General features: G+C 41.4%; 1 protein-coding gene across 7 annotated transcripts in view; it reads right to left on the reverse strand.

Moving 5' to 3' along the window:
- Nucleotides 1–25420, reverse strand: part of ABL2 (ABL proto-oncogene 2, non-receptor tyrosine kinase) — a 48575-nt gene that overhangs the window by 5298 nt on the left and 17857 nt on the right. For 3 of the 7 annotated variants that reach the window (XM_050900867.1, XM_050900864.1, XM_050900865.1), the window contains 9 exons: nt 9166–9336; nt 8089–8384; nt 7142–7414; nt 6277–6361; nt 4387–4564; nt 3559–3743; nt 3109–3261; nt 1512–1601; nt 78–251 (listed from right to left, as the gene is read on the reverse strand). In XM_050900867.1, the coding sequence (XP_050756824.1) occupies nt 78–251; nt 1512–1601; nt 3109–3261; nt 3559–3743; nt 4387–4564; nt 6277–6361; nt 7142–7414; nt 8089–8384; nt 9166–9336 (1605 nt within the window). Of the gene's footprint in view, nt 1–77; nt 252–1511; nt 1602–3108; nt 3262–3558; nt 3744–4386; nt 4565–6276; nt 6362–7141; nt 7415–8088; nt 8385–9165; nt 9337–12008; nt 12029–13044; nt 13151–15987; nt 16002–17654; nt 17684–25420 lie in introns of those variants that run through there. The other 4 variants (XM_050900868.1, XM_050900866.1, XM_050900870.1 and 1 more) reach the window with 3 other exon arrangements.

Below are 25420 nucleotides of genomic sequence, written 5' to 3' on the forward strand. Positions count from 1 at the left end.
TTTCTCTGGCAATTTACACCAGCAGCAAGCCTATCCCAGAACACGTGGCCTCGCTGCCACTGTCCCAGTGCCCATACCTGGTGCTGAGCTGGAAGCCGAGTGCTCCACAGTATCTTGAGTTCCTTCAATGTTCTCCTTGTTCTCTGCCTGTTTCTTCAGTGTTCTAGTCTTGGAGGGAAGCATGGGTAACCGGGGCAAGTAAGGAACTATGGATGAGGAGGAAGCTGTTCTTCCAAGCTCCTCTGCTACCTCTGTAAGGAAAAAAAAACAAAACAAAAAGGGAATAGTTGGAACAGAGACCAGCAGAGGAAGAGGAAAAGAAAATCTGGGTCTTTACTGCAAACCCAGACTGGCAAGAAGAGATACATGACTGAGAAATACATAGTTTATGGATTTAGTTTTTGCTCAAGTCTAGAGGTATTCAGGGCAAGATGTTTTTCATAATGCTTTCAAACTCATTTACGTTTTTATAAACTCAGCAAAAAAACCCAGTGGTAGGATCTGTACAAGAGGTCTAGTACGAATCTAGCTCTCTGCTGGGTTAAGGGTTGCTCAAGAGCTAAAGGCAGCACTGAATGCATTTGCCTCTGTTTCTAATTAAGGTGCCTCCTGTTGATGCTCCTGGGATCCCCCAAAAGTTGTATCCTCTCTGGATCTGGAGCTAAGCTGCTTTGCTTGAGGCAGAGCACTGCACCTCCTTATTAGAAATGAAGACTGCATGTTTCCTTCCCAACATCAACACAAGGTATGTGATTGAAAAAAAAAACAAAACAGAAAAAACCCCACAACCTCCTGGCCACACCCAGGTTGGCATTTGTGTGGGCTACCTGATGTGCCTATTATAGATCTTCCTTGGTAGAATTCGACCTGGTGTGTTTTTTCTATAGTAGGGAAGTGGATGGATCAGCTTCACATTTAATTTGAAAATTTAGAAGATGCTCAGACATTTCTGCTTGTCTGCTGTCTAGTATCACACTTCTTACCTGTATTTACCTCCTAGCTGATTATATTTGAGAGTTGAGTTGCACAGATTTGCTCCTAGAAGCAGCTAAGTAGAAAATCCAGAGATTAAGGCACACTTTTTAAAAATTAAGGTTGGTAGAATAGTATTTCATGACGTAATTGCTGCAGTCAGCAAGGGACTGTGATATGCAGACATCTTCCTTTCTCTCTCAGCATCACTCACTATTCCTTACTCTTCAGTCTGGGAAACAGGAGGCTTCCTCTAATAGAGGAGACAATAGTCTTTAAAGTAACTCTTTGGCATCTTAGTGCTCAAATGAAACTATACTGTCCCCTGCACTGGTATATGTCTAAAGTTTATTCAGAATTTGTGCAGTAAGCAAGAGAACATATTTACCCACTTTTGGTTAAGAAATTAAGTAAAGGATGAAGCTTCATCACAACCTCCACTGCTAGCAGATGAGCCTTAAAGGCCTGTCCATAAGACATGGCACTCTGGGGGATAACCTCCAGTACTGTTTCAGAAATAAAGCAACAGGGGCTCTCACCCTCTGAGATGCTCGAGTCATGGAACATGGTTTCAAAAGCCTGGTGGGTCTCAGCAAAGGAAGGTCGGTCTGGTGGGTTCCACTTCCAGCCTGCAATGTGAGAAAGCAGAGTCAGTCTCAGTGCCCGAAACGGGTAGGAGATAAATTTTTACTCTGTCCAAGGAGACAGAAAATACCTAAGCTTTCTCAACTGTAGTCAGACTGTGATCTCCTACTATTAAACAGGCTTTAGAGTCATTCACAGATATTCATAGCAGCAGTCAGTCACCCTACCGTATCCTAACAAACAGATCTTGAAAGGAAGGAACCAATTCTAAAAATCCCAGCTCTCTGCCAACTCCACAGGTTTTTCTGATCTCCCTATCCCTCTTTCTGAATTTTCTGGGCAAAGGAGAATTCCATGTTTGCTACCTTGGCTGTTTGGATTGAACACATCTAGCCCAGTCACATATAACTGTGCGTGCAAAGCTCTAGGCAACATTCTGCTCACATGTTCTTAATACTGAAATTCAGGCAGAGCCTTCCAAAAGGAGAATGTATGCACCCTGTGGGGGAAAGAGGAAGAGAGTGCATTGATCTAAGATGGAGCTTGGAAAGTTATAGGAGGGTATCATGACGAAAGTGTAATTTCTGTAGTTAGATATCTGCACTAGGGGAATGTATTCTGGAAGCGCTATCTGTTGATATCACCATAGGGTCTGGAAAGTGACTGGCATTCTGCTCATTTTGGGTTGCATTAATATCTTATGAATTCCCTGCTTTTGGGCTTTTGTCAGCTTCCTGAAGGTTTTTTGAAGCAATATCCTTCATCATTACCCAGCTGCTTTGTTTCATAACTGAAGTTCACCCTGACTTTCTTTGACACGCTGGGGATCAGGCATCGCTGGAGACAGGCTGTAGAAGGGCCTCTTAAGCCCTGGTTTGTCTGTCTTGTACATTGAGGGCCACACAGATTGCCTGAGTTAGCACCAAGGAGTCTCTTCCCACCCTGGTCACACTGACAGGGTCTCTCCGCTCAGAGCTGCTCACCTTACTCAACAGCATGGCCTGGTTTGCCCCCTACGATCGTCAGCCTTTTGCCCAATATATTCTCTGCTCTTGCGGGACTGAGGGAGATTGGCAATGCTCTTAAACTCTGTTGCTCTCTTCCTGTAGTACACTGTATCTTTTGGCCTTTTATTAGTAGATTTTCAATTTGTTATGGAGCATTAGGGAGCTTTTCAGGGCATGCTTGGAGGATGCATTTTGTGCAACCTTGCCAACTACGTGTCTCCTGCACAGGTGCTCTGTTTCCATAGAACTAAATTTCCTTCTAATTTGGTGATTCCACAGTACGAGTCCTACTGACAAAACACCAGTACAATTTGCCACAAAGTGCTATCTAACTGTACTCAGAGATGACAGTTTTCGAGAGTGAATTCTTGTTCCCTAGAGACCAGACTCATTTTGCATCAGTAACCAGGTACATCTCAGGTGACGGGGCCTTTTCCACATTTGCTAAAAAAATGGCACATAAGAAGCAAGGACTTCAGAGTTAACTACAGATTTCTCCCACCCCTCCCAGGCTTTGTCCCCCAAACTGGAAAAAGATACTCACATGCCCTCATCAGTTCGTAAACCTTTGGAGGGCACCCCTCCGGTTGTTCCATCCGATAGCCCTTTTCCAGCAGATCATACACCTGAGAGAGGTCAATGCCTGGGTATGGTGACATCCCATAGGTAGCAATTTCCCATAACAGCACCCCAAAGGCTGCAAAAGGAGGAAAACAAAATTCCTGGTCATAAGTCTGCCCTCCTTTTGTGTTGCTCATTACATTGTGGCCTTTACTGCAGCTTGAGGCAGCATTGTTTTCTTGCAGATATTTCAGGCCAGTCTAGCTGAAGACATTACATGCTAAGAATGCTATTGATTCATGAAGTTGTGGCCTGGCATGTGACTGTCTCCTCCCCACATGTTTCTGCCCAGGCCGGAAAGCAAGTTACTGTCTAGGCTGGCAAAGAAAAACAAAATGAAAAAGAAAAGAACACTGAAGTGGAGTTTTCTTACCCCACACATCTGATTTGATTGAAAAGGTGTTATAGGCCAGGCTCTCAGGAGCCGTCCATTTGATTGGGAACTTGGCTCCAGCATGAGCTGTGTAGGTATCTCCAGTCATAAGTCGACTTAAGCCAAAGTCAGCCACCTTCACCACATGATTTTCTCCAACCAAGCAGTTCCGTGCTGCCAGGTCCCTGTACAAAGGAAAAAAACCACACTCCTTTACTGGAGCAAGAGCAGGGCTATTGAATACAGTCTTGTGGTTGCATAGCCTGTCCCTCTCTTCTGAATCGGGAAGCACTCTCTTTATACAGCAGGTAAAGGCAACGTGAGCTTTGCTCTGAACAGTGTCAGAAATTGAGTAGACGTTCTTAGGAGCAATAAGGTAAGTCAGGATTAGTGTTCATTCTTTAAATTCTATTAAATTTCCAGTAACAATAGCTGTTACGATTAGAAGTTTATGTTTCCTGAGAATAGGATGAGATCAGCAGCTCATCACACACTGGTCACAGCTTTATGGCACGGCTTTATCTGACTGGATTAAAATAGGACTTGGGGTTGACAATGTCTTGCACATCGGGGGTACCTCAGAACAGCACAACACCGATTTTCATAGCTGTCAGGCAGTTATACGCAAGATTGTAAGTCTGCTATGAAAGTCACGGGGAGAAGGTATTGCAAGACAGTATTGAAATGAAAAGAGCCAGTGGATAAGCAAGTGTGAAACCTAACTCTGGAAGAAAGCTCCCCAAAAGGAGGAATTCCTGGGCCACCATGCTGGTAGCCAGTTCATCATTGCAATCTGCGACTGTACCAGCTCAATGTGACTTTACCCACCTGTGAATGAAGTTCTTCTTCTCCAGGTACTCCATAGCAGAGGAGATCTGAGTGGCCATGTAGAGTAGCACAACAGCACTCACTTCCTCCCGGTTGCATTCCCGTAAATAGTCTAGCAGGTTCCCATACGGCATGTATTCTGTCACAATGTAAAAGGGTGGCTCCAGGGTACATACACCTAGCAGCGAGGAGGAGGGAGTGTGTAAATAAAGCTTCCCCTTCTTCCCTAGCTTACCACTATTCCTGATTTAATATCCATTTGTCGCATTTTGTACCGATGGGTGTTTCTCTGAAAAGTGAAGACTTCCATCTACAAGACCCAGATTAATGCAGCCCAACTTAAAATTCAGTGCTTCTGTCTATTTATCTGTCCGTCCACTTTATGGATAGAGAGAAACATGTCTAGCAAAGCACTGCTATTCCTATATAATATAGGCGAAGAAGTAGTTCTGTTCTTTGGAAGGTTACACAGTGAAACAGGAGTTATTTTGAACACATATGATTTGCTTTTCTTCCCCCCTCTTCCTTCATAAAGCTAAAGAGTGGCCAACTGGAAGTAGGTACCTGTCAACTGGCAAGATTTCCAGACTGAAATGTCACTACAGAGTAATGTGAAGCACTCCCATGTGTGCTAGCTGGGTAAGTGATCAGCACGGTGGGACCTGCTCCTAAAGCAGCATTCTCACACATTCCTCAGATGACTACTTGCTACAGTCATTGCAATTATGTACAAAGTATGTATTAGCGGAGGAGGGGGGCAACAGGATACTCATGTCAAATCTCTGTGAACTCCCACTGCAGCACTGTAGAATGCGTGTTCATACCGTTACGCACACACAGGCATAAAACACAACGACACTGTGCATCAGAAAGAGCAAAAATGCACCTCTGATGAGAAATCTTTCAGTCTCTACTCCTGGAACCAGACAGGGCTGGGCAGACACCTCATCTGTGCCCATTTTTTAAATGGGTACAGAATAGTTGCCATTATTAAAAGCCTTCACATTCTTCACATTTCTCCTTTCATCCTAGGCTTGGCTTGACAGCTTTGCTCCTGAAAGTAGCAAAAGTCCAGAGGCAATTAAACACTAGTAAAGGTTTAGGGTGTCTCCTTAAGAATCTTTGTACATGTAGAATTAACAGCTACGCTGGCTATTTAATAGTGATCGTCATATCATGCATTTGTTAGTGAGACAAACAGGGCACAGCCAAGCTGTAAAGCCTGCAGATTTCTTCCATTCATGTGCTGTTTGATCTGACTTGCATCTCCACTGCCTTGATCTCCTGTACTTATTTGGTGATACACAGGGTGCCTTACAACAGCAGCGATCTGGTTGTCTTATGCTTAATTATGGACTGATCTTTCTACTTAGTGCAGCTTTTTCTATAAATGTCTCTGATTTGAGAAGTATGAAGAACGGTATTTGTTGTGCTTCCAATATAATTTTTTTTCTTTCACTTTGAATTTTCTTATAATTTTGTTCTGTTCTATGAGAAAAATAAGTAATGGAAAATAATTTCGTAAATCTGATTTAACACAGCAGAAAAGGAATCTGACCCTGATAACTGAACCCTGGAGCATGTCTAAGACCAAGGGTACAAACTTACAGGAGGCTGATATTGCAAACTTTTACATAACGCATAGACGTGCCTGAACAGCAAAGCTGTCTACTAATGTAAGTTGACTATATTTGATGTTTTATTTAAAATTAGTGTCTCTTAGCTCCAATACTACATAAAGGAGTAAGCTGTCAAAAATACCAGCCCATAACCTGACCTGATTCAAAAAGTTCTATAAATACAGAAAATCTGCCACTGCTTTTAAACAAGACAAATTTCATTTTGGTGGAAACTCAAGTAAGAACAGAAAGAGCAAGGAATTTCACTAACCTAACAACTGCACTAGATTTGGGTGCTTGATCTCCTTCATCACAGCAGCTTCTTTCAAGAACTCTTCCACCTCCATGGTATCTTCCTAGATAAACAGACAGGCAAAAGAAGGGAAAATTTATCTTCATGACCAAGGTCTGCTTAACACCACATATCTGAGCTGAATATAAATAATGGCATCCTCATCTCCATTCTGCTGTTTTGGCTTTTACCAAAGCAAAATATAACACCCCTGAAAAGCTGCCTGGCTGGCCTGCAGCATGGCCAAGTGACAGATCTGCAGTACCCAGAAAGTGTAAGGCTTTCTTGTTTGGTAGCTATTGTGGCTACCAAAGCATTTGCGGCTGGTGAGAGGAAGACTCTCAGGATCACTGACTTAGTTCCCCTGCCTAGCTATAAAAATTAAGCTTGAAAGCTCCCTTACTTAGGGGGTACGTAGAATTGTAGCTGTTAATGTTGAAACAAACAGAAAGCTTTGAAATGGACAAGCTGAATTTTCCCAGGAGTAGGGGAGAGGTTGTAGAAGATATTTCCAACACCTTTGATTTCTTAAAGCTTCCACAGCTCTTCTGAGGGAAGGGAAGGGGACTTGTTAACCATTTCTACAGATCTGACTTGGACATTCCTGCAGGAGCTTGCTGGGCCAAAATTCCAAATTCTTGCTAAGCCACATGCACTGGTGCAAGTTTGATAAGCTAACTTTAGTTTTGCAAAACTACTCTCAAGCATGGATTTTATGCAGATCAGCACACTCCATTTTCTGATATTTGTATCATTAGGAGGTATAACTGAGAACATTACAATTTCCTTACCCTTATCACAAATGGTGATCAAATCAACACCACATAACAATCTGAAAACTCACCTTTAATGTTTTCACAGCAACCGTGAGATTGTATTTCTTCCAGACACCAACGTACACCTCGCCATACTGCCCTCCCCCAAGTTTGTGCTTCATGGTGATATCAGTCCGCTCCATCTCCCACTTGTCGTGGATGGGGGACACTCCATAGACAGTGGGCTTATTGCACTTGGGTGCTGGGTAATGCAAAGTTGTCACCAGTCCATCTGCTACTGTTGAGTGATGGTGCACTAGCTCTGCTAGTGTGCTGAAACGGCTTTCTGCTGTCACATATACCTGTTAAGAACAAACCAGGAATCTACTTAAATGAAGGCAGCTGGAAGCTTTCAGTAACACTGGAAAACAGGTACAGTAAAAACATTCTAGCAGGTTTAAAAAAAAAAAAAACCAAACAGGCAAGGGAACCAGACTTTAGAGTATTTGTTCTCATGTTGTTGGGCAAATGAATATTAATCTGTGGGATTTTTACCTGCAGAAGGCAGCTGGATATAAGCTATCACTTGAGAGCAGTGCTGTCTCCTGCCTTGTGCTTTACAGGGCTAGAAACTGGAATTCTTGTAGCCAAGCGCAAGGCCAGTTTCTGCACCACTCAACACATTGTATTGCTATTTGATCAAGCTTTCCAAATGCTGATCAGAACTGCTGACTTAGCAAAGCTCTGCTTGTTCTAAGTGGATCAATGGAAAGATATCACATCAAACCACAACTGCTTTGCTCCCTAGCTGCTTTTCAGCCAGGATAAGTACCATCTGCACTTCTTCCAAAGTGGTGGTCAGTGAGTTACCACCAAACTCTTGGCATACATGTTCTTTTTTTATATTAATCAACCAATGGACCTGTTTCCTCTCACATACACCCCTCTCTTAACAGTCTGCAACTTGAGATTCTGTACCACCTCTTAATTAACATCCTCATTTCCTCTCCCCGCAGCATTACCCAGAGATCCTTACCTTTCCATCTGACGTGGTATTGATCCTGTAGTGGTAAACACGTCCTTCGTACCTGAGCGAGATGGATAGCTGCCCTGGGCTGCTCTCGCTTTCACGAACCAGGAAGCTGCCATTGATGAGACTGCTCAACAGATACTCTGCTGCACTGCGTGACACTGGCCCATGGTACCATGAATGCTTTTCCAGGCTATTTACTGGTGTGATGTAGTTGCTTGGTACCCAGCCCTGCCCATTCTTCGAACGTACCTCACTCCATTCACCATTCTGGTTGTAACCCAGGACTCGCAACTTCTCGCCTATGACCAGAAAGAAAAAAGCAGAATAAGCACACTGCAATCTATTGGGTCTCATTAAGGGAGAAACTCACCATCAGCTGACTAAGCCTGGGTTTGTACCTTAACAATAAAAATCTGCAGCAGTGATCTTATAACTAAACTGCTATATATAAAGTATTTATGACGTAAAGTTTCAGACAGAACACCGAGGATACTGTTCCCTAATTTACTGCAGTGTGATTGATGAACTCAAAAAGCTTCCTGTAGTCCAGCTTTTTAGACTAGAAAGACTTTTTTTTCTTGGAGGGATGAGGTTTGTCTCGTTCTTGAAGCCTTAAATGGCACGTGATTTAAAACAGTTCTGCAGCAGGTCATATTCTGATATACGTACTGAGCAGCAACAGAAAATCTCTGTGAAATTCTTATTTCTTGATTTTGCCCCAGTTGAAAGTGCTGAATTCTGTTATCATCAATAACGTAAAGGTTTTCCTCTGCCCCTCCCCAAAAGAGGTGTCTGAAAGGGCCGATGATTTGGGGAGCCTAGAACGGGAACAGCCGTAGCTGGGCTAGACTGTTCGGCAGTGTTATACAAAACTGTACGAGGAGGACTGCCCGGCAGGTGTCTCTCCAACACAAGCAAGAGAGAGACCGTCTGCTTATAATCATCAGTTTAGAGAATGATCTTCTCTAACTGCACTCATTCCTATTCCTTCCAACAGAATGACAGGAGAAGGATTCTGCTTTCTATTTTGCTGCTACTAAGTTTTCAACCTAGAGGCTGCTCTGCGATTCACAGCCTTACCTTTGGTGATGCTGAGCGTGTTGTCACCGCTTGCTACAAAATCGTAAAGTGCAACAAAGAGATTGGGATCGCTCTCAGTGGCTCCAAGCAGGTTCTCCTTGGAGCTCCATCTGATGGCTTCATTCAGTGCCTGGGGTTCAACATCGCAACCATAGGGGCGGTGCAGGGCCTCTGAAGAAAGAACAGAAGAGGACATAACTTTGTGTGCAATTGTAAATAGATCAAAACCCGGTGTACAGCAGAGCGAAGCTCCTACTGCACAATATGCTCTCTATGGAAAGGGAACACCACATCTGCACATCTTAGATCAGTGGTTTTCAATCCCCGCTTGGCTGACTCTTCATTCTATAGGTTACTTCTAACAGGGGCTGGAGAAGGTGATTAGCTGCCTATATACCAAGTAGCAAGCTACGTATATAAAATTTCTATTTAATATTTATTATATATACTTCTATTTATCTACATCTCTATTTGAAAGTATTTAAGCATTCATAGATAAAAAATGGGTGAGAAATTAAAAGTGCTTTTTTAAATTATACGAAGTAGTGAAGGAAACCTTTCGACGCTGAAATGTTATGGTTTATGTCTTTATTGTTTCTGTGGCTGAAGCAGATAGCCTGGATCTGAAACTGACATTACAAATACAGGTAAGACAGACTGAATTATGACACAAATGGGATCTATAGGTTGGGACAGTAACTGATTCAGTATTAGCAGGAATGATGGTGATTTGTAATACATTTCAAGACTGTGTAAATAAAAGGTGGAAAACGGACAGGGACAGAAAGTAGTAAGGGCGATGCTAGGTATTTAGCAGCAGTGTTTCTGAATACCCAGGCAGTTCTGTTTTGCTGTTTCAAAGGACAACTGATGCAAACTTGATAGTACAAGGGAGTGGGGGGAGGAATCAGACTTGTTTTATAGACAAAAGAAAAAAGTCCCCACAGTTCCTGTGATGATGAAAAGCAATCTAAATACACAGGGTTTTGGAAAGAACTGTAGTAAAAAGCAAAATTGTCTGAACACTTCATGGTAGTGCTATGCCAAGACCATCACTGGCTTTCTAACCCATAGAGAGGTTTTCCAGGAACATGTAGCAGAATAAATGTCAATATTAAGAGAAAGAGTGATGATGTGGTTTCATACATGTCGGCTGCTCAAGGGGCCAAAAAAATATAAAGGTGTAAAGATATAAATATTTTCTCTGATGGCACAACTGACGGAAGTTCCTGTCCCAATATATTTTTCCGAATTCTTTTGTTGAACTTACTTATGGAAATGTACACTGTAAAGAGATTTCATTAACTGCACTAAACATAAAAAGTCCTCTTTAAAAAATCTGAGGCTTTCTTTGCTTTACAAGCATTGCTTTGGCCCATTTCTGAGGGGCTGAGAAGTCAGGCTCAGGATGTTTTTAAGCAGACCACTGCCAGAGAACGTGTGCATGTGACTGCCCCCTTCCCCGCCCTCTCATGAGATTTACATTCGTGAGTGAGAGCTAGTCTATAAGGCACTTTAAAAGAGAACAAAGAGCTCAAATGCAATACAGGACGGGAAAACTGGGAAGTTGGCAGGACACAAAACAGGAAGAGGTCTGTGCCAAGTAACAGGCAAACATATGCCAAATCTGTGTCACAGGACTGAGCTCAAGCCTGGAAAACAAGGACATAGGGGGTTTCCCAGCATCTACATGCAATTTTTCGACTGTACTGTAGCTACATGATAAAGTAAATGGTTGAGGTTTGTTCTGTTTTGTTTTTAAACACGTAGCTAAGTGGCTTTTGACAGCATTTCTGGTAATTATTCAGAGTTATACTGCTTGCATAACCAGCTCGTCCTGCAATTACTTAATAACCTACCTCCCAAGCCTTGCCAAAGTAGCCCTCTATCAAGGTTCTCCTAGCAAGAACAGAAGTGACTAGAGATTAAGCTACCAAAATGTCACTTCTTTGATTTCATTGTCTGCAGATGCAATATTTACATATGCTTCTTGTTCCTAACTATCAACTGCAATTAGTTTTACAATATACTAACCCATCAGACTGGGTGCTATCATGGAAAAGAGAGGAAATCCCAATGCCTGCTCAACTACCTACATTATAGCATGGCTGCCAACATCCCACTGTAATTTTTTTAGGGCTGGGTGTGTGCATATGCATGTCCAGTTGTTAAGCACCAGGAAAGAACACCAGTTCCTAAATCCAGCTCTCTTTATGGAGTAAAAATACACATTTAATTAACTAATACATTCTTTATACTCCTACAGTGACATGTGTTAGAGAGTGTTTCAGTGTGTTAAGCAAAGTCACTCAGCAAATGACGCATCTCTGCTAAGGAGCCAACACAAAAGTAGGCAGTGTTTCCAAAAGATATCCGACCTTTCAGCTCCAAAATACCTTAATGGTGTTTAAATAACTTCTTACTTTCAACTATATATCTGCCGAAATGTGAAAGGCTTTAAACAAAAATATATGCATTTGTTCTAAGTCAAAGCATACTTTACGTTTCTTTCTCAAGCCAGAAAAGCTCACGAGCTGAGCATCCAACCCCTACTTCACAGACAGCACAGAGTTAAGCCTTTAACCACGCACTCGATGGGTAAGCCTGAAGCAGCCTAGTATCAGCTCAGCTTCAGAGTTGCCACAGCAAATCCCATGACCAGCTAAGCCTGCCCACGCTGAGCCCAGCAGCGGGCACTTCAGCCAAGGCAAAACCAGCAGAAATGCCACCTGCTGCTTAGTGCTGAGCAGCTTTGCCCACGTGAAACCATTTGTGGTGCTGTGCTGGATTGCCAGCGAGGACTCAAAGCAGATGTGGGACTACTACCACTTCCTCGGGAATGCCTGGGAGGCTGGCACATGTTCTTAACACCCACTTTATGTACAAAAAAAGCCAGCAGAAGTTAATGTTTGATGAGGAGCTTCAATCACTTAGCTACAGTGCTTACCTAAAAATCACATTACCTAAAAATCAAATGCTTTTAAGAGTTCATGTCTCACTAACTTCCTTCACTTTCATTTTTAGAGTGACTTGGATGCTTAAGTAACTGTAAACGTTACCCAACATCTACTAAAAGGGAATTTACCAGGATATAAAAGTACCTCTTGCAGGTTATTATGTAATAATAACCTGTGCTGCTCAATATGGTGTGGGATCTATACCATCCAATATGTAAGGATATGGAAGGTCAGTGAAACATGATAACCACATAGACCTCATTAAGGAAACTAAGATAACCAAAGCATATCACAAATGATACCCCTCCAAATGAATAGTCTGGAAGCTCTATTCACATCAGGAGTAAGGAAATGAGCTGGGAAGTTCTGTTTTATATCAGCTCCTTTTAAAGGCTAACCATAAATTATATATTACCACTTTCATTTCCTATACAATGGAAAACTTACATCATCATTTAGTGTACAAGTAATACACGGTCATGCGAGGAGGTTATGCTTCATCCATCTCCTTCCTTTTCTTTATTCCCACAATACAATTTGCTTCTCTCCGGATATGAATGCTTTTCCTATTCAGCCAACACGTAAGGGGTGTTTTGTCCCCCACCCTGTGCTGCCAACACCGCAATTACCAATCTCTTCAGTCCAAGAGCAGGAGGTAGTATACGCTAAATCTTAAATTTTAGAGTCACATCAAGTGCTGAAGTGGTCTCTCTTTCTGAAATACTAACTGTGTAACTGCTCATAGAAATGAAGCATTTCAGTAATCCTAAAACCCAGATAAAAGCAGGCAATCTCAGTCCTGTCCGTGGCTGGTTTCATACTACAAGACAAAGATAGACTTGAAAGGACCCACATCCTCCTTGAAGCACTCGGAGAAATACAGAAAAGGGATAGCACAGCATTACATCCCTGAGCATCATACCTGTGAAACTCACGCCAGGCTCAGAGGCTTCCTCGCCAAGGCAGCAGAGCAGCTTGCCCTCTTTGCCATAGCTGCTAGACTGGAAGAGGACCGTCCCCACAATCATGCTATGCTTCACAGCAAGCAGAAGATGCTGCTTGACACGAGAAGTCCTGGGCTGCCACTGCCAGCACAAACACCACCACGTGCAGACGATCACTGCTCGCAAGGCTGGCGGCCAATGAAAAAGCAAGCACTGCCGAGCGGGCGAAGGAGAAACTGGCAAAATCAAGCTGCGAATTAACTTGGTTATTAGCTGGAAGTGAGGGTGGAGCTTTCCAGGGAACGCTGAACAAACAGAGGATGTGGGGACTGGACTGCAAGTTGAAACGATTTTGAGATGAGCTATAAAGACAGAGTTTTGTTCCCCTAAGAGTTAGGCAACAAAGTGTTTGGGAAGAAAGCAAACAGTTTCCTTGGAGAAATTCCTTTGTACAAATCACAAAACAGATCACCCATTAAGGGGACCGCCCAGATTGATTCATTTTTCCACTCCGCATACCATTGCTGGAGCACTATTTATGTTAATCAACAGGAAACTGTATCAGTGAAAATACATGTCTAAGAGATGTACAAGCACTGAGCAAGTAAACACTCTTGAACATTTCAGGATTTCAGAAAGAAACAGAAAGCAAGGGCAGTACAGTACGCCCAGTCTGAGCTGCATATTTGCTGATTTAGTAAGACTCAGGACAGCTCTCCAAAAGGGCACCATCAAATGACCTCTCAAAAAACATAAGATTTGTTGGATGAATTCTTTAAAAGCCCTAGTTTTCTAGCAAAGGCTGTATGGTTTGTAGCAGGACAGGCTCCTCCTAACACGTGGACAAGGAAGGGTTAAAGAACAAGCAATCACCATAGCAGCCTCACACCTGGGAGGGTGGTGGGCCTGCAGAGGGGTATAAAAGGGAGCAGGGAAAGGGAAGTCAGTGACTTGGCCTTTGTAGGGGGACAGGAGCTGTTGCAGCCCCCCAAGGAGAAAAAAAAAAAAAAAGCAGGCTTTCTATAATCCATGAACTCCACCGATCTGTGAGAAAGGCAGCTGCACCACGTGATGAGCACTCAGATCAGGCTAAAGGTAAGAAATGAGCAACCTGGCTTATTCCAAATGTTTGTGTTTTATAAGGCTATGGATGTGGAAAAACACTATATAAAACTGTGAATATGCTGTGGTGATGAGGAGCTGCTTTTCCTCACATGGCCTGTGACATGAGTTATTTCCCCCGCCACCATCACCTAAGGTACGTGGCAAAAATAACCAGACAAAGAAAATACCTTAGGATACCCGCATACTGTTGTCTTCCTAAAGTTCTGACAAGTGGGTGACCTCCTTTCCTCTTCCTACAAAACCAAGCTCAGTGAATGCTGCAGCATGCCACTCGGTAGTTATAGGTTGAGATACCTTTACTTACAAGCTCCTAGGCTTTATCTCTTTTCCCCTTTGTTTTTTCCTCTTGCAGTTTATTGCTTTGTCCCATCTCTTAGGTGCTCCGAGTACTCTTAAGTACACTGGTATTTGTACTAGCCGTTATGTATCTATTAATACACAAAGAATAAGCAGAATTTGTAGGGAAAGACAGCATAGCCTCAGAAACATGTGGATGAGCGTTGTGACAAACAAGCTTTTCAGGTGGGTCTGAAATGGTACCAGGAAATGGCAAGCTATATACGCATTTGTGACTAAATTAGTCTTAGCTGTAATAGTTAAGAAAGTTAATAACCAATTTACTTGTTAGTTAAAATACAACAGATGAGTAATTGGTATCTCTGGAACAAAGAAGGATTAGCAGAAAGTTAGGTTGGATTAATAATGTAACTTGCAAATGTATCTATTGAACCTCTCAATTTGAGCCTCTATCAGAAGAGTATCCTTAGCCAAAGCCTAATGGCTGTCTGGTCTGTTAACGAGCTCCTGATGGGAATCAAGTAGTGGCCAGCACTGGCATTATGGGCAAGTAACATTTTGGCTGTAAGCTTCCTGTAACAGGGCAATTCTGTCCCTGCACCCTTCCAGCCACCCTCCTGAAGGTGTTTCTCAGTGGGAAGGACATGGGGTGTTCACTTGTACATGAACACAGTAGCTGTTCATAAGGTCCTGTCAAACGCACCCAGGCAGAATAAAACCACGCATCTTTCTACCTTCTAGATGAGTGTTATTTCTTTTACAACTGATTTTCCTAGATAGTTATTTTACACTGTAGGCCATCACCTTGACATCTGCATCCACCACATCTGCATCCTTTTTCTATTCCCTTCACAGTAACTGCACAATATAAAATCTTAGTTCTGGTATACTCAACTTCCTCAGTGGAAGAATCCACCTTCCAGGCACAGCAGCTCTTCCCAGCTCTTTAGACTATTCCCTGTGGTGCTCTTCAAAGCTGTTTCCTGAGAGTGGTTACCCTTCCTGTACAACTTAAATCATCCACTTAGAAGCATTTGTCTAGTTCTTCCAGCAGTGGGAAAAAGTTGAATATAAGGAAATCTTGCTGACTACACTACTTTTGAAATGTACAGTTCAGGGAGCTTCTAAAAAATTCGTTATACTCTGAATTTATGAACTAACTGTCAATTTCTCTTAAACAAAAGAATGTATAAATGGAAATACAGCTCTGAAAAGGATTTGGTGATGTTGGCAGTAGGCCAAAGTGACTGGTTTGTCAATGGAAGGAAGAGACACAAAGAAAGGGTTATACGGTAAATACTGGTTATTGCATACAGTCTCAATCTGGTATCTTAGCATTTTACATCAAAAACCATAGAGGGTGTGTGTGTATATATATGTACACACACACATGGTGTTCTATCTTCTGGCTTCTCACATGCCTCTTTTTCACAAAGAGACACTTGAATACAAGGCCACCAAGATCCCTGCATATGCCACATCTTTTGCTTTATTTTCACTTCGAGTTTTCAAACTAAATACCAATATAAATATCCATTATGCTATTTTACACACAGACTCATTTCATATACTTGCTTTTAAGACTACCAAAGAATAGGCATTGGTCAACTTAGAGCATAGAAAGTAGACCATCAAGTAACTAATGACTGTTAGCATAATTCGTACGCTCCACTGCATCTTCAAAACATACATCACTTTACTAACTAGACTTCAAGATCTTTAACCAGCTTGTTAGTGGGAGGATTTCTGCCTTAATGAAGACGAGGAAACAAAATTGATAACACAGCAGCAAGTGGGTTTCCTATTTTGCTGACACGATTGGAATAGTATCAAGTTCTACAGTAGCTTTGTTTCTGAAGCCAAGTCTCAGAGCTTCCTACTAACCAAAAATACTCAAGGCAAACTACATACTAAAAAGCAAACCAATGCTGAACAGGCCAAGTTCCTGCTGTCTAATAATGCGGTAGCACAGAAGCAGACCTATGAACTTTCTTTACCCTGTAACAGACTTAAGCCCTTACCTAAATGGACCACCTAGTCTTTCTGCTGACATACATGTGGCCGTGAAAAACACCAGTTTAAAAGGGTCAGACAGCTCACATATGGCTTTGGTAAAATGCAGGCAACCTAACTAAATGCCATTCCTAGGTGTTCCTCTCCTGCAAGCAACCAGACTCTTAATAACGTGGTTTTCTTGAGCTAAGCACAGATCCATAGTTAGTCTTTGGGCCTCCCACAGAGCGGTGCAAGGTTTAAGTACTGTAAACAACCCACTGAATAAAGCCAAGAAATACAACTCCAAGCCAAGAACTTGGGATGGGCAAGGGATTGGTTTCTATTTATGGTACCAGGCTGGGAGAGACAGAACGGGAGGAGACTTCAAAGTCAGTGACAAAATTGCATCACGAACAGCTCACATCATATAAAAAGAAATGTTTCAAGCCAAGCTGGTAGCACTGTCTTGCCTCAATTATCAAAATATATCTGAAATAGAAAAGGTTAATAAAAGTGATCTTTAGTATCAGAGAGAGAAATATATGCAGAAACCGAAAAGCTGTCCATACACCTCACCTCTTAGGAGCAGATTTATTTTGCAACATGATAAACTCCTGCATATGATATTCCCCTGCACTTATTTAATGGTTAAAGTGCTGGGTCTTTACCTAGAAGATGTGCTTTTTGGCTAGCTTGATAGAAAAATCCAAGGGAAGACAAGGTTTGGGTTTTTTGTGTTACTGAATTTTAATTGGTAGAAGGAGAGACACAAATTGATCTCAATTGATTTAGTTACACCAATGTATGACGAATTCAAGACATTGTCTGTCTACCTGAACGTTACAAGAGGTTACCTATGTTAAGATTTTTAAAAAACCAAACAAACCAATGTTGAGAGAAGGAACCGCCTGTCTTCTGTTTCACTGGTTCCAGTTATCCTCTCCCTTTGTTATTAATGCTATCAAATAAATAGAGGTGTCCCTCAGCCCATTTCTTTGCTCAGATGTCAGTGACACATGTATACCATTTCTCCCAATATCAACCTAATGCAGCACTTCCCTATTTTTTCCTCAACTAATTTCTGGTAAAGAAGTATCTTTTTGGTGCAGAATCCAGTATGAAATAAATCAAGCTTAAGCTCCAAAGTATTCACGTGAAAATCTTCATTCACTCCTTGTTGAATGCAAGATGCATAAATCTCTTCGTAGATCAACAGCTGTACAGGCTGTGACTGAACCTTCTACTGAAGCATTTGGTAGCACTGCTGTTCTAAGAGAGAATTTCAAAGTAGATGAAGTATTGATCATCTTCAGTACAAACGCTGCTAACTCAATAGACTGGCTTTCATTACCTCTAAGATTTTCTGTCCTCACAGAACTCGAGCAGGAAAGTGACTCTGGGATAAACGCAGCTAGCAAAATGACGCAGGTTTTTAGACGCATTTAAAAAACACTTTAGGGTGAGGAACTCATGTGAGCACAGGAGAGCTGGACCTAACAGTTATTAAAAGGTGCAACGGATGTTTCCTGTCATAGGTACTGGGAATGGTCAGAAGCACCAGAATCCACTCAAAGTACCAATCTGACTTCTCTGAATGTGCCTCTGGGTGAGGAACCAAAACCCAACAGCACAACAGATAATAAGAAAAACACTTTCCTGAAGTGAAAGAGAGATTTTAATGCAATTAAAATGATATACAAAAAGGATTTTAGAAAAAGCTACAAATGTGACCTCTCTGCAAAATCCTGAATACTCTATATCAAAGTGTTTGTTACCTTAATGACTAAGGATTTGTTCAGCTCCTATAAAACTAGTCAGTTTTGCAATTGCTGGTATCTAGAAATAAGCAGAGAGACCACCACCTTTAGATGCTCTTTACATACCTCTTTCCATTGAGTACTGAGGTGATGAAGTTCCAATCTTTGTTCCTCTGAATCCTGCCTATAGTGGACAGTAACTACTCCCACAAGGACAGTTTTAGGGAAAGGAGTGCTATGAAGGGACACCTGGATTTCAAAGATAACTGGGAAACTGCATACATGTAGATCAAGTCTATCTGACATTCTTCCTCCGTTGTGGTAAGTTCCAGTAAACCTCTCCAGTATGAAGGGTAAGGAGGATTAGGTCACCCAGTCCTCCAGGAAAGGTGGGATGGCCAAACATTATGACAGCTTACAGCAAGTCATTTAGCACTTTTTTAAATCAGTACTTTGGGAGAGAAGTTGCTTAATGTGGATTACACTTAACTCCAACAGAATTCCTGAGGAGTCGTTAATACTGGCCAGATCAAAGTCAAGATATTATCTACTTCTAAGCAAATTAAATGAATAGCTATTTACTCACAGTGTTAAGACAAACATTTGAAGTAAGAGCTCTTCTGCAAAAAGACTACTTGAAAAATCATGGCTCAACCAACCCCTAAGCAAGCCAGAAATATCTACACTAACGAAATCTAGCTGGTGAGAGGTTTGTTTGCAGATGTAGAGTACTAACTGATCAGACCTTTGAGTTAACATGACATAAATGTCCAAGCTGCTTTCCAAGTGACATAATTACATCTCATTGGAAGTCTTACAGTATTAGGCACTCTCCTTAAACTCAGCAGCTGGAACAATGACCACATTAAACTGTTTCTCAGCTGGCTGTTTGAAATTTATTTTTAGCCTTTCTAGTTAGAGGGGAAAACTTGGAAGGAAAGGATAGAGACTAACTCACTGACTTGTAATCTCAGGAGTAAAAGAAAACGTCAATCTAACAGCCCAAATTTGAGTTGATGTCACATCTTGAGGCCCAAGTAATTATTTTTGCAAGCGCCTCGGACAGGCAGCACTGCTTACCTTTTGGAGGATATTCGGAGGGCAGAGCTCCCCAGGTGAGCTGATATAGCTTCAGTTTCCAGTACATGAGTTTAATTTTTTAATGGAATCCCAAAATGCTTGTTAGCACAGATGCGACTTCTCAGTTCCATCCACCCACACTGAATATGCAGCAACTGCCAAAGCTACACAGTACTTGTTTTAAAAAAAAATCTCTAGCTAAAAATAAATCACAAAACTGTCAACCTCATTTGTCAGCAACCAATATGCTGTTCAAGCCATTGTCCACAGCCATTTTCTTCTCTTGAACAAAGAAGGGGTTTCCTTTTTAAAATATTTACTTCATCATGAATACTTGCCCAAAAATTGCATGCCGTCTTGTTAACTTCAGAACCAGGGAAAACTCTTAATGTGGATGCTTGTCAGGAGATCCCCAGAGTCTGACATTCAGCTGAGCCCTGGCTGAGGGAGTTTTAGTTGTCTTGCTCCTTCTCAGCCCTACGGGCTGATTCACTTTTGTGGGGGGCAGTGTGAACATGCACGTATGAAGTCAGAGAAACACATCCATTGCACTAAACTTAGCTACTGGCTGCGGTGCCACTTCCCGTTGGTGAAACCCAGACACTTGTAATTGGCTCCGCTGACCAGACAAGGGACTCCATTCACCAGCGCCGTTTCCAACAGCTGCTAAATAACCAGGGTAACACGAACCCCAGCCTCGGCAGAAGGAGAATTCCTAGCTCAGCGCCGACAGCTTTGCAGTTTCAGGCTGTGTCACTACATTTGCTTTTTCAAATCTACTAACAGTGGTGTTTAGCCCTTGTGTGTCTGAGTCCAGTATTAAGACAAGAACGTACTCACTGAAATAACGTTTTTGGAAAATCCTTTCTGGGTTATGGCAGAATTAATAGAGCTTTGAAGGAAAAGAAACTACAGTAAGATTGAGCAAGTTCAATACTCCTATTCTAAAAGTAATCAAAGCTACAAAAAAGTCACTGTTTGACTTGCTGGTGTAGTAATAAAATCAGTTTTACTAGAAACAAGGATAACTGTAAATGAATAGAAAAAGATTATGAGTAAGCTAAGTGGATCTGGATTGAAAATGCTTATATAATTCAGTAAGTTTGTGATGAATATTATTCAGTAGATCTGATATTTTTGGACAGAATAACAGAAGAAAAACAGTGTTTTAAAAATAATTAATTGAAGAGAGGTAAGACTAGCCAATATATTCAACCTGAATGAATTTTATGCAGCTAAGATACAAACATGCATTTTATGTACGTCCGCTACTATAGTGGTAGCATCACCTGTAAAGTTAGGCATTGAGATTATTTTTTCTTTTTAGGAAGTACAAGTACTTCTTGATTGTTAACATCAAAACTGTAGAACATTTAAAGGAAGTATGACAGGAAAAACAAGTCCTGCCTCTCTGATTTAGCAGAACACTTAGGAATGTCAAAAGCAAGTCAGATAGCTGACAACTGGGATTCTTCAGGCACGTAACAACCACCGTATTGGGTCACTTATAGCCCAGCATCCTGCTGCTACCATTGCCAACAGAAGTTGCCTGGCAAAAGGGTAATGATATTATTCCAGATTACTTTCCAAGCCTCCAACATGTTGCAGCTCAAGGTCTTTCTGAGCCAGAGCTGGCGTTGTTGTAGTTAAACTTCTTAACAGGTTTCTTCCATTATTTTGTCCAGTTGCTGTCTGAAGTAATGCAAACCAAACTCATCACATAGACAATATCCTGCTGCAATGTTATCAATAGCTCAACTGCACGCTGTAGAATAAAGAACAGGCTCTTACTTGTTTCAAACACGACATCTGCTAGTTTCATTTGATGATCCTCAGTCTCTACAGTGGCAAATCCTGAACGATCACTACCTGTTGGTGCTTTCCCTGCCACTTGTGATTTTTATAGGCCTTTATCGTATTCTACCTCAGCCACCTCTCTTCCAGGCTGCAGAGTTTGTCTTAAGCAGTCTGTTGTTGTTGCCTTTGGTCACCTTTAAACAGTCCTCCTCTGAGTTTTTTCTAGCTCTACCATACACCCCTCTAGATAACCAGATCAGAATTGCATGCAGTATTCAAACCATAGCTTTGTACAGTGGCAGAATTATCTATTTTTCTATTCCTAATGCTCTGCTTTTTGGACTATAATTCGAAATGTTGTCATGATACTGTCTTATTACAGCTCAAAGATTTATTTCTATTGTTATAGTAGTCAGCTCAGAGCTAAATACCTCACATGCAAAGCTAGAACCATTTTCCTCTGTGTACCACCTTCTACATGCTTACGCTGAATCTTGTACCATTTTTTCAACCTGCAACCTCCTGCAATTCTTCAGTCAACTTTTGTCTCTACTGTCTTTAATAACTTAATATTATTAGCAACTTTACCATCTTGCTATTTGCTTTCTTCTTCTTCACATCATTTGTCATAGTCTGAATAGCAGCTTTTAATTAAAAAACAGGTGAATTGAAGAAAAATTAGAAAGTTGAGTAAAAGACACTTTCTTTATTCCTATTTGATAGCTGCTTCATTTCTAGCACCTTTTCACTAAACAAAAACATTAATGCGTTCCAGCAAGTTATATACTATAATCAGTGCTTAGTATAGTGTATGGTCTGGTTAAGCCATCAGATACTGCTATCCTATGGTGAGGAGCACTTAAAAAGACAAAAATGACTTTGCAAGGGAAACTGCTGAACTAGAAGACTGGTTAAAGAAGATATAACTGGCTCTAGGGAGAAATACTCCAGGAGATGTGCCTGGATGCAAACAGAGCAGAAACATCCTGTAGATGATGTTTTTTCTACTAATTTGTTTTCAGAGCAGTAAAGAAAAGCAAACAAAGTACAACAGTGTGGAAATGAGTGACTTAATTCTCCAGAAACATTAGGCCACATCTTTTGACTAGGTTAAAGATTGCCATTTCGAAAACCAGAAACTGCACGGAAAATGCTTAGATGAACCTTAAATTAGGCTAGCAAAAAGATTAGGCTAGCAAGGACAGAATCTGATCTACAGACAAATAAACATCATGAAGGAGGTAGCTCTAATTCCAGGTTTATCTAATAATTTGTCAAAAGACAAATCCCCACAAGAGCCAAGATCTGCTGCCAATTTACAATGCTAACCTGAACACTAACAGCTTGTTTTTCTATAACACCGCAAACATTCCCTCCTTGTGCAGGGGAAATGTGGAAGAGGAAAACAGTTGTATGGCTTTATCTAGAATCATAAAGGGCTTTGAGGCAATCCTAACTAAATGAAATCCTATTTTATTGAATTGCTACCACAAAACCTTCTATTCACCTGGAATAAGAAGAGACAGACAATGTAAGCTATATTGTAAGAGTAAGGCAGGCTTTTCAAGACTGGATTATGCACACTAACTTAAAAGCATGCTAAGATTAACAATGAGAGGGGAAGGGATGAATGCTGCCTTAGCCCCCTCAAAATGCAGATACACCAAAACCAAAACATAGACAAGTGTTCTTTTGGACTGCTTCAGTGATGAAGTTCAATAGAGTGCTACTCCCCCAATTTTAACCAAATCTATTCCTCTTTTGTTCTGATTTTCATCTGTTGCTTAGAGGTTTTTGAATAGAAATGCAAAATGACAAGGAAAGTATCCGCTGCCTTATAAAACAGATCTAGCAACTAGAAAAAGCAAAATATTTCATTTTGTCACTTGCTTGCCACACAATCACTTGACTAATTTTTCCTGTTCAGAAGGTGAAACAACAACTCAGTGTTGACACAGTCAGGGAATAAGACCCACTGCTAGTTATTTAAAGAGCCTTCCTCCCACTTAATACTGGCATAGCTGTCTGAGACATCTCTCCTGCTGCCAGTATTTGTGGTGGTACGACTGGGATGCTCAGAGGATTGGTCAGTATATTGTCAGCTGTTTTTAACTGAAGGCTACTCTACCCTCTATTCCTGCTTCTGCCTTTGGGTGCCACCTCCCCCAATGCTTAATTTACCCTATTTACTATATATATTCTGAAGGAGGAAGGAAGAGGGAAAGGGCTGGAAATTCCCAGTGGGAGGTCTAACATTGCAGCTCACTCAGCAGTTCGTTTCCTCTCGCTCTGTAAAGTACTGGTTAGTTCCTAAATTGCATCCCTCTACAACATCAGTTTTTTGACTGTGGATAGTGACATCCTTTTCTACAGAGACAAGGAGTACAGCACATCATGAACTGGGAGGATGCATCAATACTACCTTGCCTCTTGTGGCACTGATAAGTTTCTACACCACCAGCAACGGTGGTAGTGACTAGTAGAAATGCACAGAAACTGCCATTGAAGTTGATACGAGTTATCACTGATACATGACGTGCGTGAACAAGACAAAAATATGACTTTGTAAGTCATACAAAGCAGAGAAATCAAACCAGTCATACAGCTCAGAGGAGTACTTCCAGCCCACAGGAGGAATGGTATCTGTACTCTATCACCATCAAAGAATGGGGAAATTAATGAAGTGCAAGATGACTTAACCTGAACTAGAAAATAAGATCTCTGACAAAAGAACATTAGCTGCATTCAGTTTCATGGCAAGATTTTCGCCAGTTGTGCCATACAGCTTGCTTTGAGGGAGGGAGGTAAAACTGCTTCTTAATTTAGGAGTGTTGTTTTATGAAACGTAAATTTTCAACTGAGATTGAGACCAAAGTCTAACTGTGCCATCCAGAAGGGAACTTGCTTGCAGCATCCCCACATCTGGTTTGAAACACCAAGAAAGGTCCCTTTATCTTGTTAAATTAAGATATTTTTTCTTCTAATTCGACAGAGTTCCACCTCATTCCTTCTTCCTCCCACTCCACAGAAAAACATTCCCAGTTGTTGCTGGCCTATATAGGTTGTCAGGACAGCTGACTGCTTGGATTACACAGGGCTATATTGTATCCCCTCAAGAACCAGCCACACTAAGTGCTTCCTTTGGGACCAGGGCTCACTACTGAGCTGTACCAGCACACCAGGTGCCGCCTTGAAGTTGGAAATTCCAAGACAACAGGCAGTCCTACAAATGTTCCCCTCAAAATCATTCTCTCTTGAGCCTTTTAGAGTACAAACCTACTCCAAATCAGATATTTGAGTAACCAAAAGCATAGTGAACTTGTACTCAGTTCTGACTTAGCCTCTCAAAGCAAAGGGACAGAATGCTGTCTTCTGCCTTTTGTCCAGGTACTGGAAACTAAAGCAGCTCTGGCTTTTGGTAGCTTGGGAGAAGACTTTTCAGTTACATTTCTACTGTTTACAACAGTTACCTATGGCAATCCTGTATTTAAATGTTTTCAAAATAACTGTAGCTCTCCTCAATGCAGTAGTTAGAAAGCAGAATATTTACCATCCCATGTAGATACTGTTTCCAGCCAAGGGCTTCTCTATCTCATCCTTATGGAGACCTCTTATTTAACACTACTGCAAGACAGTCAATCACTGACAGCTTCTTGACATGCCACTAAAACCCTGCCTTTTATGGCACTTCTCTATTGCAATTCCATGCTGTTGTGATATGTTACTTAACTCCCAAATTTCTTTGAAAAAGTACCCTCGAGGTAAACTACAAGACATGCCTCGGCTCAAGAGTTGCTATTTGGCAAGCAATGGAGCATCTAGAAGCAGATACAATTGACTTCAGATTGAAAGCTGCTGTACCATGTAGGTTTAAAATGGCACTAATCAGAAGCTAATTAATATTTGAAAGTTATTTGAAGGGTCTTTAGAATTAATGACATGTTTCCCGCTCATCTACATCATTGCCAGAAACAGTCTTCCCATTGCTTTCAAGCTACTTTAAGCACTTAAAGCCAATGTAGCTCTGTGCTGCATGGGCTGCTTAGAAGTAACAACTTCCTGGATAGGTTATAGAACTGAGCAGATGCCAAAACTGTCAAAAACAATGAGGGAAGTGAGGCAAGGGAAGATGTTTATATGGACATATTATTGCTTTGAGATCCAAGTCTCTTATAATCTAAAACAAACCATACAAGCATAACAATGTTAATTTTTTATAAAGCCTGCATGGTCAGTCCCTGAAAAACTGAACCAAGAGCTGAAATTTAGAAACCTGGAAGCACCCAGCACATTTAAGCTCCTC

This window comes from Gymnogyps californianus, chromosome 8 (assembly GCF_018139145.2).
Source record: "Gymnogyps californianus isolate 813 chromosome 8, ASM1813914v2, whole genome shotgun sequence".
NCBI lineage: Eukaryota > Metazoa > Chordata > Aves > Accipitriformes > Cathartidae > Gymnogyps > Gymnogyps californianus.